This window comes from Pan paniscus, chromosome 8, assembly GCF_029289425.2.
Source record: "Pan paniscus chromosome 8, NHGRI_mPanPan1-v2.0_pri, whole genome shotgun sequence".
Taxonomy (NCBI): Eukaryota; Metazoa; Chordata; class Mammalia; order Primates; family Hominidae; genus Pan; species Pan paniscus.
The window spans coordinates 115122647-115137480 of NC_073257.2; the positions used below are offsets into that span (position 1 = coordinate 115122647).

At 46.3% G+C, this 14834-nt stretch overlaps 2 protein-coding genes across 2 annotated transcripts in view; one reads left to right on the top strand and one right to left on the bottom strand.

Moving 5' to 3' along the window:
- The window catches only part of NT5C2 (5'-nucleotidase, cytosolic II), a 190401-nt gene that overhangs the window by 148746 nt on the left and 26821 nt on the right, over positions 1–14834 (bottom strand). The window lies entirely within an intron of this gene.
- Positions 3008–14426, top strand: RPEL1 (ribulose-5-phosphate-3-epimerase like 1). Its single transcript, XM_055093340.1, has one exon. It carries the CDS (start codon positions 9326–9328, stop codon positions 10136–10138), a length of 813 nt encoding a protein of 270 aa, XP_054949315.1. The 5' UTR covers positions 3008–9325; the 3' UTR covers positions 10139–14426.

Genomic DNA, 14834 nt, shown 5'->3' on the forward strand with positions numbered 1-14834 from the left:
GCTGGGACTACAGGCGCCCGCCACCACGCTCGGCTAATTTTTTTTGTATTTTTTTAGTAGAGACGGGGTTTCATCGTGTTAGCCAGGATGGTCTTGATCTCCTGACCTCGTGATCCGCCCGCCTCTGCCTCCCAAAGTGCTGGGATTACAGGTGTGAGCCACCGCGCCCGGCCAAATGATTGGATTTTTAAAGTATGATAATAGTATTGTGTTTTTTTTTTTTTAAAAGTTTGTACCTTTTTATAGAGGATGGGGTGAATGGGGCAGGATTGGTTATGGGTTGATGGTTATTGGGGCTGGGTCATAAGTACATGGAAATTCATGATGCAATTCTGTTCAAAATTCACCATAATAAAAAGTGTTTAAAATAATAATAAAGATATAAACCTATAGGCTGGAGACTGAGACATTATTTTATTATTAATGATAATAATACAAATTACTGCCATTTAGTGAGCCTCTACGTTATGCCAGGGGCTTTGCTGGGCCCTTTACGTGCATAAATTGTATTTTTCATGACAATCCCCATTTTATTAATATTCACAGATGTTAGATGTCTTCCACAGTAAGTGGTAAGCATTAGATTCTACAAGCTATAGCAGACAAAGCAAATAAAAGACGATAAAAGAATGAAACAAGGAAAAGTATGGACTGCTGACATTTGGGAATAGGAAGAGGACCCCACAAAGAAGGTAGTAGGTGGGTCAGGCACGGTGGCTCATGCTTGCAGTTCCAGAGCTTTAGGAGGGTGAGTCGGGAGGATCACTTGAGGCCAGGAGTTCAAGATTAGCCTGGGCAATATAACAAAACCCCGTCTCCACCAAAGAATCTTTTTTTTTTTAATTAGCCAGGCATGGTGGTGCATGTCTGTAGTTTCAGCTACTCAGGAGGCTCAAGCAGAAGGATTGCTTGAGCTCAGGAGTTCAAGGCTACAGTGAGCTAAGATCACACCACTGCACTCCAGCCTAGATGACAGAATCAGGCCCTGTCTCTTTTTTTTTTTTTTTTTGAGATGGAGTCTCGCTCTGTCCCCCAGGCTGAAGTGCAGTGGCGCAATCTCAGCTCATTGCAAGCTCCGCTTCCCGGGTTCATGCCATTCTCCTGCTTCAGCCTCCCAAGTAGCTGGGACTACAGGTCCCCAGCACCACGCCCAGCTAATTTTTTGTATTTTTAGTAGAGACGAGGTTTCACCGTATTAGCCAGATTGGTCTCGACCTCCTGACCTCGTGATCCGCCCACCTTGGCCTCCCAAAGTGTTGGGATTACGGGCGTGAGCCACCAGGCCCGGCCAGGCCCTGTCTCTAAAAAAAAAGACTGGGTGCAGTCTTTTTTTTACGCCTGTAATCCCAACACTTTGAGAGGCCAAAGCAGGCAGATAGATCACCTAAGGTCAGGAGTTCAAGACCAGCCTGGCCAACATGGTGAAAACCCATCTCTACTAAAAATACAAAAAGTAGCCAGGATTGGTGGTGGGCACTTGTAGTCCCAGCTACTCGGGAGGCTGAGGCATGAGAATCATTTGAACCTGGGAGGCAGAAGTTGCTATGAGCTAAGATTGCACCACTACATTCCAGCCTGGGTGACAGAGTGAGACTCCGTCTCAAAAAAAAAAAAAAAGGAACAAAGAGAGTGCTTTGCAAACGAAGGAAGAACAAAAGAACAACAGAGGTTCCAGAAGACAGGAGTAGTTCATAGTGTCAAATGCCACACAAAGTGCAAGCAAAATAGCAATTGAAAACTACTTGCAGCCGGGTGCAATGGCTCACGCCTGTAATCCCAGCACTTTGGGAGGCCCAGGCAGGCGGATCACCTGAGGCTAGAAGTTCAAGACCAGCCTGGCCAACATGGTGAAACCCTGTCTGTACTAAAAAATATACACAAAATTATCTGGGCATGGTGGCGGGCGCCTGTAGTCCCAGCTACTTGAGAGGCTGAGGCAGGAGAATTGCTTGAACCCGGGAGGCTGAGGCTGCAGTGAACCGAGATCGTGCCATTGCACTCCAGCCTGGGCAACAAGAGCGAAACTCCATCTCAAAAACAAACAAACAAAGAAACAAACAAAAAGCTACTTGCTAGATTGTGCAATTAGGAGGTTGCTGTGGCCTTGGGAAGAACAACTGGAGAGGTGGGGCCAGAAATGGAGTGAAGGGTGAGTGGGTAGCAAACAGGGCCTGCTCTTTTGATAAGCTCTGCTGTGAAGTGAACTTCCAAGACTGGCTTATAGCTAGAGAGAGGTACCTTTCTGAGGTGAGAGAAGCTTGACTGTTTATGTATGGAAGGAAAAGCCAGAAAGGAGAGAGTGAGGATGGAGGGAAGTGTGCTGCTGAGGATGGAGCCGAGCGCCAAGGAATTGGGAAGGATGGAATCCAGCACCCACTGAGGGACTGGCCTCAGACAGCAAGAGGAGCACCTCCCTGTGGACAAGAATGAAGAAAGGAGGCACTCATGGGCTGGGGTTTGGGAAAGAGATACAGGGAGCTGGGAGTAGGGGAAGGGAGTAAACCGATGGCAAGGAAGTTCCGGCCAGAGACCAGTTTGTTGGCATTTCTGAGCTGGACAATCATGACAAGGTCCAGGGCGTGCCTGACTGAGGCAGTTACGTCACTAGAGTTAGAAGGTCAAGAATTCTGAAATGGATAATCCTCGGGAACAGGTCTAGGGTGGAGAAAAAGTCTGGTAGGATCTATCCTCAGAGACAGATCAAGAGAAAGCTGTTTCTTGGCCTCCCACACAAACACATTGGGATTTTAAAAAATATTTCTTAGTCCTAACTCATAACTTACCTAACTACTTTTGCCACAGTGTAAACCCGTAGCTTCCTCAAGAAAAGATCAAACATTTAGAACAAGTTAGACTGAAACTGTGAAGCAGGAGTCTGCCTGATAAATGTGGCTCTGTCCACTACATAATGGGTTTAATCTACTTTTCCTTTTTTTTTTTTTTTTTTTTTTGTTGAGACAGGGTCTTGCTCTGTTGCCCAGGGTGGAGTGCAGTGGCACAATCTTGCTCTGTTGCCCAGGGTGGAGTGCAGTGGCACAATCACAGCTCACTGCAACCTTGACTTCCTGGGTTTCAGCGATCCTCCCACCTCAGCCTCCTGAGTAGCTGGGACTACAGGCAGGTGCCACCATGCCCATCTAATTTTTTTTTGGGGGGGGGACAAAGTCTCACTCTGTTGCCAGGCTGGAGCGCAGTGGCATGATCCCGGCTTACTGCAACCTCCACCACCTGGGTTCAAGCGATTCTCCTGCCTCGGCCTCCTGAGTAGCTGGGATTACAGGCACGCCCCACCATGCCCAGCTAATTTTTGTATTTTTAGTAGAGATGGGATTTCACCATGTTGGCCAGGATGGTCTCGATCTCTTCACCTCCTGATCCGCCTGCCTCAGCCTCCCAAAGTGCTGGGATTACAGGTGTGAGCCACCGTGCCCGGCCTTTTTTTATTTTCTGTAGGGATGAGGTCTCACTATGTTGCCCAGGTTGGTCTCAAACTCCTAGGCTCAAACCATTCTCCCGCCTTGGTCTCCCAAAGTTCTGGGATTACAGGCGTGAGCCACCATGCCTGGCCTTAATCTACTTTTCTGGTTTAGACTATGACCTGGTCTCCATTCATTCTTCATTCATTCATTCATTCATTCAGCAACATGCATTAAATGCCCTCTCCCTGCCAGGTATTTTGCTAGGCTCTGGGGATTCAAAATGAAACATCCATGGTCCTTAGGGAGTTCACAAACAAGTGAAGGAGCCAATAATTAGCTCTGACGAGATAAGAAGATACTATAGCAGAGGTGGGTAGAAAGTGCAATGGATCATGTGGACACAGAGAAAGGAACCTGGATTCGGGGAAAGCAGCACAGAAGAGCTGATGTGTGAGACGAAGCTTAAAGGAGAAGCAGAGTGCACCAGGCTGCAAAATGCAGGAAGTGAGAAAGGTGTGACTACCCAGATACAGTCAGGAAACTCAACAATCTGGTTTGGCAGAGCAGTTGTTCTTAAACTATATTCTACACAAAAATCAGCCCCGGTATCATTAAAATGCAGGTTCCGAGGTACCAGCAACAGCTGGCTCAGTAGTTCTGGAGCACAGGAATTTGCATTTTCCATTCAGTAGGTCTCGTGCCCAGGAATCATGTCCTGAATGATTCTGAAGAAGACGGTCCACAGACTACACTGAGAAACGCTGGGCTAGAGTATGGGGCACATGGCAGGAGGAAGGAGAGGGGATTGGGATGAAGCAGAAAATTATTTTTATTTTTATTTTTTATTTTTGAGACAGAGTCTTGCTCTGTCACCCAGGCTAGAGTGCAGTAGCGTAATCTCAGCTCACTGCAACCTCCACCTCCCGGATTCCAGCGATTCTCCTGCCTCAGCCTCCCAAGTAGTTGGGACTACAGGCGTGCACCACCACGCCTGGCTAATTTTTGTATTTTTAGTAGAGATGGGGTTTCACCATGTTGGCCAGGCTGCTCTTGAACTCCTGGCCTCAGGTGATACACCCTCCTTGGCCTCCCAAAGTGCTGGGATTACAGGCGTGAGCCACTGCACCCGGCCTGAAGCAGAAATTTTGGTCAGGACCACATTGTGCTAAGGAAATGGGAGCTGAGTTTATAGGCAGTGAGGCATCCTTTGGGAACGCCCTGATGAAATGCATTGGAAAGCCCAGTCTAGAGGCAGTATCAGTGACGGCCTGGAGAAAAAGAGGGTCACTGTATGTAGGGAAGGCATGAAGGGTCTCTGTAACGGAAAGGATTCAGAGATCAAACCACAACAAGGACCCTGATGCTAATACCCACTCATGAGCTAGGGGCGGCAGGACATGCCCCAGCTCCTAGGAGACAAGTACCCTGCTGAGCAGACAAATAGCCTGGACTTTGTAACAGCCAAAGTGGCCCACACGGCACTCGCGGGGCTGTGCAGCATCCAGGCAGGAGACACTGCCTGGCATTCTAAAGGCCTGTGCTGAGTCATCTTTCACAGGAACCAGCTTCTCAAGTCTCTGGGATCGTGTTTTACAAGCTGTTACTAACCTTCCCTTGGCTTCCAGGCCAAGGAAGAAGAAAGAATAAATATTAACCAAAGGTACGGCTGTGGCAGTGTGCCCAGGGCCCCTCCCTTTCCTTCTCTCCCCGTACCCCCTGCCCTAGAAGCTACAATAAACTGCTGATCTCCCGGTTTCATGATCCTCTTGGCTGATCCTGCAGAAAAGGGACAGAAGTGAGCACCTCTCAGAGCAGCCCTGAGGCTGGAGAGGACTTGGTGGTAACCTGCTGTTTTTCTGGGAGGGGCCCTAGAGCTGGCTAAGGAGAACTCACGTGACTGCCTGGGCCTGACTTCCAGGGAGGGGCTCTCACCACACCAGACTGTTTCTCAGGGTAATTTCCCAGTTGACTGGCACAAAGGGGTGACTCTGCATAACACTATTCCCTTTCTTGGGTTTCGATTTCCTCCTCTGTAAGATGATGAAGTTGGACTCCAAGAACCACACCTCGTCCTATCATTCCATGAGCTCAGCTGATTGGGGCTAAACATTCTCTGCTGGGTGCTGCTTTCCTCCAACATCCCACCCTCATGAGGGCCAGGAGGTATTTCAGATCCCCTCGGGACATACCCATCTATTTATTTATTGTTTTCTTTTCAAATTTTTTTTTTTTTTTGAGATGAGTCTCGCTCTGTCACCCAGGTTGGAGTGCAGTGGTGCAATCTCGGCTCACTGCAACTTCTGCCTCCCAGGTTCAAGTGATTCTCCTGCTTCAGCCTCCCAAGTAGCTGGGATTACAGGCTCCTGCCACTGCGCCTGGCTAATTTTTGTATTTTTAGTAGAGATGGGGTTTCACCATGTTGGTCAGGCTGGTCTCAAACTCCTGACCTCAGGTGATCCGCCTGCCTTGGCCTCCCAAAGTGCTGGAATTACAGGCGTGAGATTACAGGCGTGAGCCTCTGCTCCTGGCCTATTTATTTATTGCTGTCTGAGCATCCTACTAGGAGCAATTAATAACAGCCAACATTTTTTAGTCCATTCTATGTGTCAGGCACTGTTAAGCATCTCATATTTATACATTATCTTATTTGCTCATCACAACTCTGTGAAGTAAATACTATTATTATATCATAAATGAAAAAATTGAGGCTCAGAGAAATTAAGTAACTTGTCCAAGAACATTCAGCCAGTAAAACAGCTGAGACCCTATCAGCTCCAGGTCAGTAAACTCCAAAGCCCATGGTCTTTCCATTCTATCACACTTACAACACTGGTTAACTAAGGACCAGTGAAGTGCAGATCACAGCCTACACCAGGGTTGCTGGGGAAGGGGGTTGGGGTGGGGCCTGGGGAGAGGGAGGGGAGTAAAGATAGACCCAGTGATGAAATTATTTTTATTTATTTATTTATTTATTTATTTTGAGACAGAGTCTCGCTCTGTCACCCAGGGTAGAGTGCAGTGGCACGATCTCAGCTCACTGCAACCTCCACCTCCCGGGTTCAAGTGATTCTCCTGCCTCAGCCTCCCAAGCAGCTGGGACTACAGGCACACGCCACCACACCCAGCTAATTTTTGTATTTTTAGTAGAGATGGGGTTTCACTATATTGGCCAGGCTGGTCTTGAACTCCTGACCTCGTGATCCACCCGCCTCCACCTCCCAAAGTGCTAGGATCACAGGCATGAGCCACCACGCCCGGCCTGAAATTATTTATTGAATGAGAATAATAATGGTGACTGCTTCAATTGATGATTGTGAGAATTAAAGAAATAATAAGTTCATAAGTGCTTTTAAAGGCAGCTAGTGATATGTAACAGTAACTATTGTTATTAATAAATGCTATATAGTTAACCATTTATGTAGTTGTCATTTTTTAAACTGTGTTAACATACACATAACATAAAATTTGCCATCTTGCCAGGCACGGTGGCTCTCGCCTGTAATCCCAGCACTTTGGGAGGATGAGGCAGGCAGATCACCAGAGGTTGGGAGTTCGAGACCAGCCTGAGCAACACGGAGAAATCCCGTCTCTACTAAAAATACAAAATTAGCCAGGCATGGTGGCGCATGCCTGTAATCCCAGCTACTCAGGAGGATGAGGCAGGAGAATCACTTGAACCCAGGAGGTGGAGGTTGCAGTGAGCCGAGATCATGCCATTGTACTCTAGCCCGGACAATAAGAGTGAAACTCTGTATCCAAAAAAAAAAAAAGATTGCCATCTTAGGCTGGGTGCAGTGGCTCATGCCTGTAATCCCAGCACTTTGGGAGGCTAAGGCAGGCAGATTGCTTGAGCTCAGGAGTTTGAGACCAGCCTGGGCAACATGGCAAAATCCCATCTCTCCAGAAAAATAGCTGGGTGTGGTGGCATGCCTGTGATCCCAGCTACTTTGGGGGGCTGAGGTGGGAGGATCGCTTGAGCCCAGGATGTTGAGGCTGCAGTAAGCCAAGATTCCACCACTGCACTCCAGCCTGGGGGACAGAGTGAGACCCTGCCTAAAAAAAACCAAATTGCCGACCGGGCGCGGTGGCTCACGCCTGTAATCCCAGCACTTTGGGAGGCCAAGGCGGGTGGATCATCTGAGCTCATAAGTTCGAGACCAGCCTGGCCAACATGGTGAAACCCCGTCTCTACTAAAAAATACAAAACTTAGCCAGGCATGCTGGCAGGTGCCTTAATCCCAGCTACTTGGGAGGCAGAGGCAGGAGAATCGTTTGAATCCGGGAGGCAGAGGTTGCAGTAAACCGACATAAAGCCATTGCACTCAAAACTGGGGGACAAGAGTGAGACTTCTCTCAAAAAAAAAAAATTGCCATTTTAACCACTTTTAAGTATACAGTTCAGCGATATTAAATGTATTCATATTGTTGTGCAACCATCACCACCATCCATCTCCAGAATTTTTTCATCTTATCAAACTGAAACTGCCATTGGTTCTTAATAGTTATTAATATAAGCTTTTATTATTATGCTAAATATTTGTATGCTCCTGTCTCCTTAACAAAAGGCAGTAAGTTGTAGTAGAGGGCACGAGGTAGAGATTTTGGCCCTTGGTTCAAATTCAGATTCCCGCACAGTCTAAATGAACTTGAATAATTCACTTAAATCCTCAACATCGGTTCCTCTAGGTAGATAATACCAACACATAGAGACCACACAGGGTTGTAGTTAGTATTCGATCAGATCACCGGGGTTAAAGTACTTTGAAAACTCCATGCAAAGTGCTCCACAAATATTAGATCGGTGGACACTTTCATGCTCCCAGATCAGCTCTTGGAACAAACTAGGAACTGAATGAACCCTGAGGCTCCAAGTTGTTGGGCCATACTGCCTCCTGGTGGTAGTCATGAAACGTGCAGTCTTTGCTGCTTGGGGTGCTCCTGGGGTTGGTTGGGTAAGATCAGGAGCTGGCCGAGAATGCGAGGAAAACCCAAAGTACCCGGCCAGGGAGGGTATTTTTCCTTCCCCGCTGAAGACACTCCCCAGGCCAGTCCCTTGACGATGGAAGAGTCAGTCTCCTCTCTGTGCCCTCAACTTTCTCTTACTCCTTTTGCTTATGCTGTTCCACCTTCCAACTGGTGCCTCTTCCAAACCCTAAATCTTCAGACCCTCTCATATCCAACTCTTCCAGAAGGGATCCCTGAACCATGCCTCCCAGGGTATCCCACACCATTTTTGTTTGTTTGTTTGAGACGGAGTCTTGCTCTGTCACCCAGACTGAGTGCAATGGCATTATCTCCGCTCACTGCAGCCTCCACCTCGCGGCTTCAAGTGATTCTCTTGTCTCACCCTCCCGAGTAGCAAAGGTTACAGGCACGTGCCACCACGCCCAGCTAATTTTTGTATTCTTAGTAGAGACAGGGTTTCACCATGTTGGCCAGGCTGATCTCGAACTCCTGACCTCAGCTGATCCACCTGCCTTGGCCTCCCAAAGTGCTGGGATTACAGGCGTGAGCCACCACACCTGGCCATCCCTCACCATTTTTTTAAACCTACAGAATTCACAGCCTGTATTTGACTGCTATTATATAGTTCTCTCCAAACTATGTTTTGGGGTTTCTTTTTTGTTTGTTTTGTTTGTTTTCTGTCTCTTGTTGAGGGCGACTCTGTCGCCCAGGCTGGAGTGCAGTGGCGCAATCATGGCTCACTGAAGTCTCAGCCTCCCCGGCTCAAGCAATTCTCCTGCCTCAGCCTCCCGAGTACCTGGGACCACAGGCATGTGCCATCACACAGGCAAATTTTTTACTTTGTAAAAACGGGTTCCTATTATGTTGCCCAGGCTGGTCTCAAACACCTGGGCTCAAGTGATCCTTCTGCATTGGTTTCCTGAAGTGCTGGGATTACAGGCATGAGCCACTGTGCCTGGCCAAACTGTGGTTCTTTGGTAGAATTTCCTGGTTTAAAAAAAAAAAAAAAAGTGGGCTCTAGTCTTGCCGGGGACTCATGGGGTAACTTGCTCTTGGGAGCCAGCGGTATGGCGTCGGGCTGCAAGATTGGCCCATCCATCCTCAACAGCGACCTGGCCAATTTAGGGGCCGAGTGCCTCCAGATGCTAGACTCTGGGGCCGATTATCTGCATCTGGATGTAATGGACGGGCATTTTGTTCCCAACATCACCTTTGGTCACCCTGTGGTAGAAAGCCTTCGAAAGCAGCTAGGCCAGGACCCTTTCTTTGACATGCACATGATGGTGTCCAAGCCAGAACAGTGGGTAAAGCCAATGGCTGTAGCAGAAGCCAATCAGTACACCTTTCATCTCGAGGCTACTGAGAACCCAGGGACTTTGATTAAAGACATTCGGGAGAATGGGATGAAGGTTGGCCTTGCCATCAAACCAGGAACCTCAGTTGAGTATTTGGCACCATGGGCTAATCAAATAGATATGGCCTTGGTTATGACAGTGGAACCAGGGTTTGGAGAGCAGAAATTCATGGAAGATATGATGCCAAAGGTTCACTGGTTGAGGACCCAGTTCCCATCTTTGGATATAGAGGGCGATGGTGGAGTAGGTTCTGACACTGTCCATAAGTGTGCAGAGGCAGGAGCTAACATGATTGTGTCTGGCAGTGCTATTATGAGGAGTGAAGACCCCAGATCTGTGATCAACCTATTAAGAAATGTTTGCTCAGAAGCTGCTCAGAAACGTTCTCTTGATCGATGAAACCATAAGGAGCCCAATGTTTCTGTTCATGAAATCTCCCTTTTACTGGAAAACAGGAATATTGACTACCAAATCATCATGAAATTGAAGCCGTACTGCTTTTTTGAGCAGTTATTCATTCCAGTGATTAAAACTGATTGTGCAGAATATTCTAAGAGGTCAGAAATTGGTATGTATAACTACATTTTTAGTGATGCAATTTAATGATTAGTGAGTAAGATACTGTTTTTATTGAGAGACTTGATTTTTATAAAGAGTAAAAATACGGCTGCATTAAGGTTACAAACAGAAAAGTGTCTTAATGCCTAAGGAGGGCATATTAGCTACACTACAAAAACAAATTTTGTCTGTACTTCTGAAAAGAATTTTGTTGTTTCTCAGCTGTTTTCCAAAAGCAAAGGAAGTCTTTATGGTTTTTTTCTATTTCATGTTATTTGTGATTTGTTTATAAGTTTGGGTGGGATGGCATACCATATTCTTGGTTCTTAAAATCTATCACTTTTCACCTTACACTTGATGTGTAAAAACTATAAAAGCAATGTGTGAAACCCAGGGGTTCTAAAATACAAGCATAGATTTTATCAGGGTGTTTTTGTTAAAGCAGGTTATTCAGTGATTCCTCCCCACCATTCTTAAGGACGTTAAATAATGCTGTTGTGTTAGCTCTGAGTAGAAAGGAAAAAGTAAAAACCTCTGTATGGAAGTAATATTGGGTTGAATTCTGACTGCCCTTTTCTAGCTGGACCTTTAACAAATCACCCAGTCTTTTTTGTGTTTCTCTGAAGTCATTTATACATTAAATGTAATTATAACAACTATGGGGTTGTGTTGAGAATTAAGAGGTAACACTATATATGTAAAGTTTCTAGTACTAGTCCCAGAATTTAGAATATGCTCAATACAAAGTAGATAGCATTATATAAGTTTATATTTTTGTGAGTTATAAAGTACTTTGATATATTCTCATTAAATCTGTAAATCACCTCTATAAGTAAGTGGTAATAATAAAGCAGATATTTTTGTCCCCATTTAAAAAAAAAAAAAGTGTTCCCTAACAGTTTCCAGAGCACGAGCTGAAGGGATTGACGGGCTCCTCAAAGGCTATACACTTTTCATGGCCTGGTCTCTTCCAGGTACAGTGCTGGCTACTTTAACATATATGTTGTCAACAAATCCTCAGGATAATTCTAAGGCAATTCTACTGCAAATGAGATACTATCTTAACTTACAGTTGACAAAAACTGAGTCTCAGAAAGGTTGCCTGACCTGCTCAAGGTCATATAGCTAGTAAGTGTGCAGTATAGGTTTGAACCCACCTGCCTGATTACATCTCCTATGCCAACTCCTATCCATTGGTAGCACCTGCCTGAAACAGTGAATTGAGAAAGAATTCCTAGGTTTTGAATTCTTAATTATTGAATTAAGAGGGCAAAGTGCCAGGTTTGATTAGTTGTGGCTGCCATGAGTGAGGAATGGTGAGTGGTGATGTACAAGCCTGGTATTTGCCATCTTCCCATTACCCCATGCCAGATAGTTCTACAGGAGGCTACTCAACTTGATTCTGAACATGGTTTTAAGAAAGAATGATCCAGCCTGGGCAACAATGTAAAACCCCATCTCTACAAAAAATACAAAAATTCTCCAGATGTGGTAGCATGTGCCTGTGGTCCCAGCTACTCGGGAAGCTGAGGTGGGAGGATCACTTGAGTATGGGAGGTCGAGGCTGCAGTGAGCTGAGATCACACCACTGCACTCCAGCCTGGGTGACAGAGTGAGACTTTGTCTCAAAAAATAAACAAAAACAAACAAAAAAAGGGATGATATGTTGAGTAGGCATGAGCTCTAATGTAAGACTGACCTGTATTAAAACCCAGCTCCATTTGTTTTTAGAACTTTGAGCAGTTACTTGGCCTGTTGAATGTTGAAGCCTTAGATTCCATTTGTGTTAAATATGCATAATAATCTCTGGGTTGTTATGAGGTTTTAATGGGATTAATTCTGTAAATGCTCCTGGCATGGTTCCTGGCATAGAGTAAGTACTCAACTGGTGTTACTTCCCTCCCCCTCCCATCGCTCTGTCACCCAGGCGGGAGTGCAGTGGCACACTCTTGGCTCACTGCAACCCCGCCTCGGAAGTTCAAGCGATTCTCCTGCCTCAGCCTCCCAAGTAGCTGGGACTACAGTCGCCTGCCACCACACCCGGCTAATTTTAATAGAGTTGGGTTTTCACCATGTTGGCCAGGCTGGTCTCAAACTCCTGGCCTCAAGTAATCTTGATTACTTGAGTAATCAAAGTGCTCCCAAAGTGCTAGGATTACAGGCGTGAGCCACCACACCTGGCCCACTGCAATGTTTTTTACAATGATAAAAATTAGGGGGGAAAACCCCTAAATGTCTAGCTATTGAAGAATGACTAAATTATGCCAACTTGATGGAATATAATGCAGCTATTAAAAGTGAAAATTACAAACAATATCTTTAATACCTTAAGACTGTATAACAACATGAAAAATAATAAAATCAAAGTTAAAATTTATTTAAAAAGAATAGAAAATTACAGCAAAACAACCGGGAGAAAAAAATTTACCTTTGTTCTTTTGACAAGGCTGAATGAAAACTTAGTCTTAGACTTAGTTCTTTAATTATAACAAAAGCTGTAATTCTGAGTGAATCTCTGAAGGGGTAGCTATAATCTCCCAACATTTTGAACCCATTTGGCATGGGTTGGGGTGGCAGGAGGACATTGTTCTTATTGAAGAAATAAGGAAAGAAAAGCCTTTGAATTAGGCCCTGACACTGCCTCCATGTCCAGGAAACGCTTTAAGAGCACCAAGTCATTAATCACAAGATTTTAGAGCAGGAATAAGCCATTCTAATTAATTTCTTAAAAATAAATTTATTTTTGGAGACAGGGTCTCACTCTGTTGCCCAGGCTGGAGTGCAGTGGCGCAATCACAGCTCACTATAGCCTCTACCTCCCAGGCTCAAGTGATTCTCCCACCTCAGCCTCCAAAGTAGCTGGGACTACAGGTGCACGCTACCATACCCAGGTAATTTTTGTATTTGTTTTATTTTGTAGAGACGGGGTTTCACCATGTTGCCCAGGCTAAAACTAAATTTATTTGAGTAATAGAAACTATGGATTACTAAACATTCATTACAGAACATTACGCATTGGTGAGTCCACTTCTGGGCTCTGAGAAGAAGTAATGAGGAAAGCAAATAGAATCAAGTGATAAGAAAATCGTGTATCCACAGTGGGTGGGAAGGGGGCATGGTGCTGTTCAACAGAAAGCTAGCATACATGGCATTGGGGGTGTGTGGGGGGCTGGTTACAGAGCTGGTGCTCTCTGAAGGATCAGGCCCCTTCTATTCACGTTAGGATTCCTGTTTTCCTCCACGCTGGTTCTGATGTAAAAAAAAAACAAAAACAAAAACAAAAAAAACAACCAAAAAAAAAAAAAAAAGCAAAAGAAATCATGACAGAACATAGGATGCTGTGACTTCTCAGAAGCTCAGTCTTTAGTTCATGGAACCAGCGCGACCTGAAACAACCTGCATCACCAACCCTGGGGCACAAATCAGGTCACATCTCTTCCATTGTTCTTTTCTTTTGTCTCTCTCTCTTTCTCTTTTTTGAGATGGGATCTCGCTCTGTCACCCAGGCTGGAGTGCAGAGGCATGATCAGAGCTCACTGCAGCCTTGACTTCCTGTGCTCAAGTGATCCTCTCACCTCAGCTTCCCAAGTAGCTGAGACTATGGCATGCACTACCACACACGGCCCTTCTACTTTTCAAAACAAAACCACCTTGACCACCCATGTGCCAGGTTAGCAGAAAGTCCAATATCCCTTCTCCTCCTCTTGAGCTGTCCAACATCCCTGGTGTTTACTCCATCCAAGGGGCCAGCTTTGTTTCCAAGTGCTTCAAGGACAGAGAACTGAAGACACATTTCCACTCATCAGAGAATCTGTTTGGGGGAACCGCTGCTGCCGTCACTGCCACATGTGTGGCTGATGAAAACCCTGTCTGCACAGCCCGACGCGCCCCTTCCCCTGCTGCAGGGACCCTGCTGCTCTGGATGTCTGTGATGTTCTATGCTAGGCTCCTAAGGTCACCCTCACATGCTTGGCCATTTTTCCTGGGGTTAGGTGGCAATGACTGGGTCAGAGGGTTTCCAGCCTCAGCATATGTTGTGTCAGAACTCCCTGCCACTCCACTACCACCACCACTACCACCACCATCACCACCTCCATCACCATCACCACCTCCACTACCATCACCACCACCACCACCACCACCATCACCACCACCACCACCACCTCCACCACCACCACCACCACCACCATCACCACCTCCACCACCATCACCACCTCCACCACCATCACCACCTCCACTACCATCACCACCACCACCATCACCACCACCACCACCACCATCACCACCACATCACCACCTCCACCACCATCACCACCACCACCACCACCACCATCACCACCATCACCACCTCCACCACCATCACCACCTCCACCACCACCACGACCACTAACACCACCACCACTACCACCACCACCACCACCACCCACTATCACCACATCCACCATCATCACCACCTCCACCATCACCACCTGCAACACCACCACCACCGCCATCACCACCTCCACCACCACCACCACCACCACCATCACCACCACCA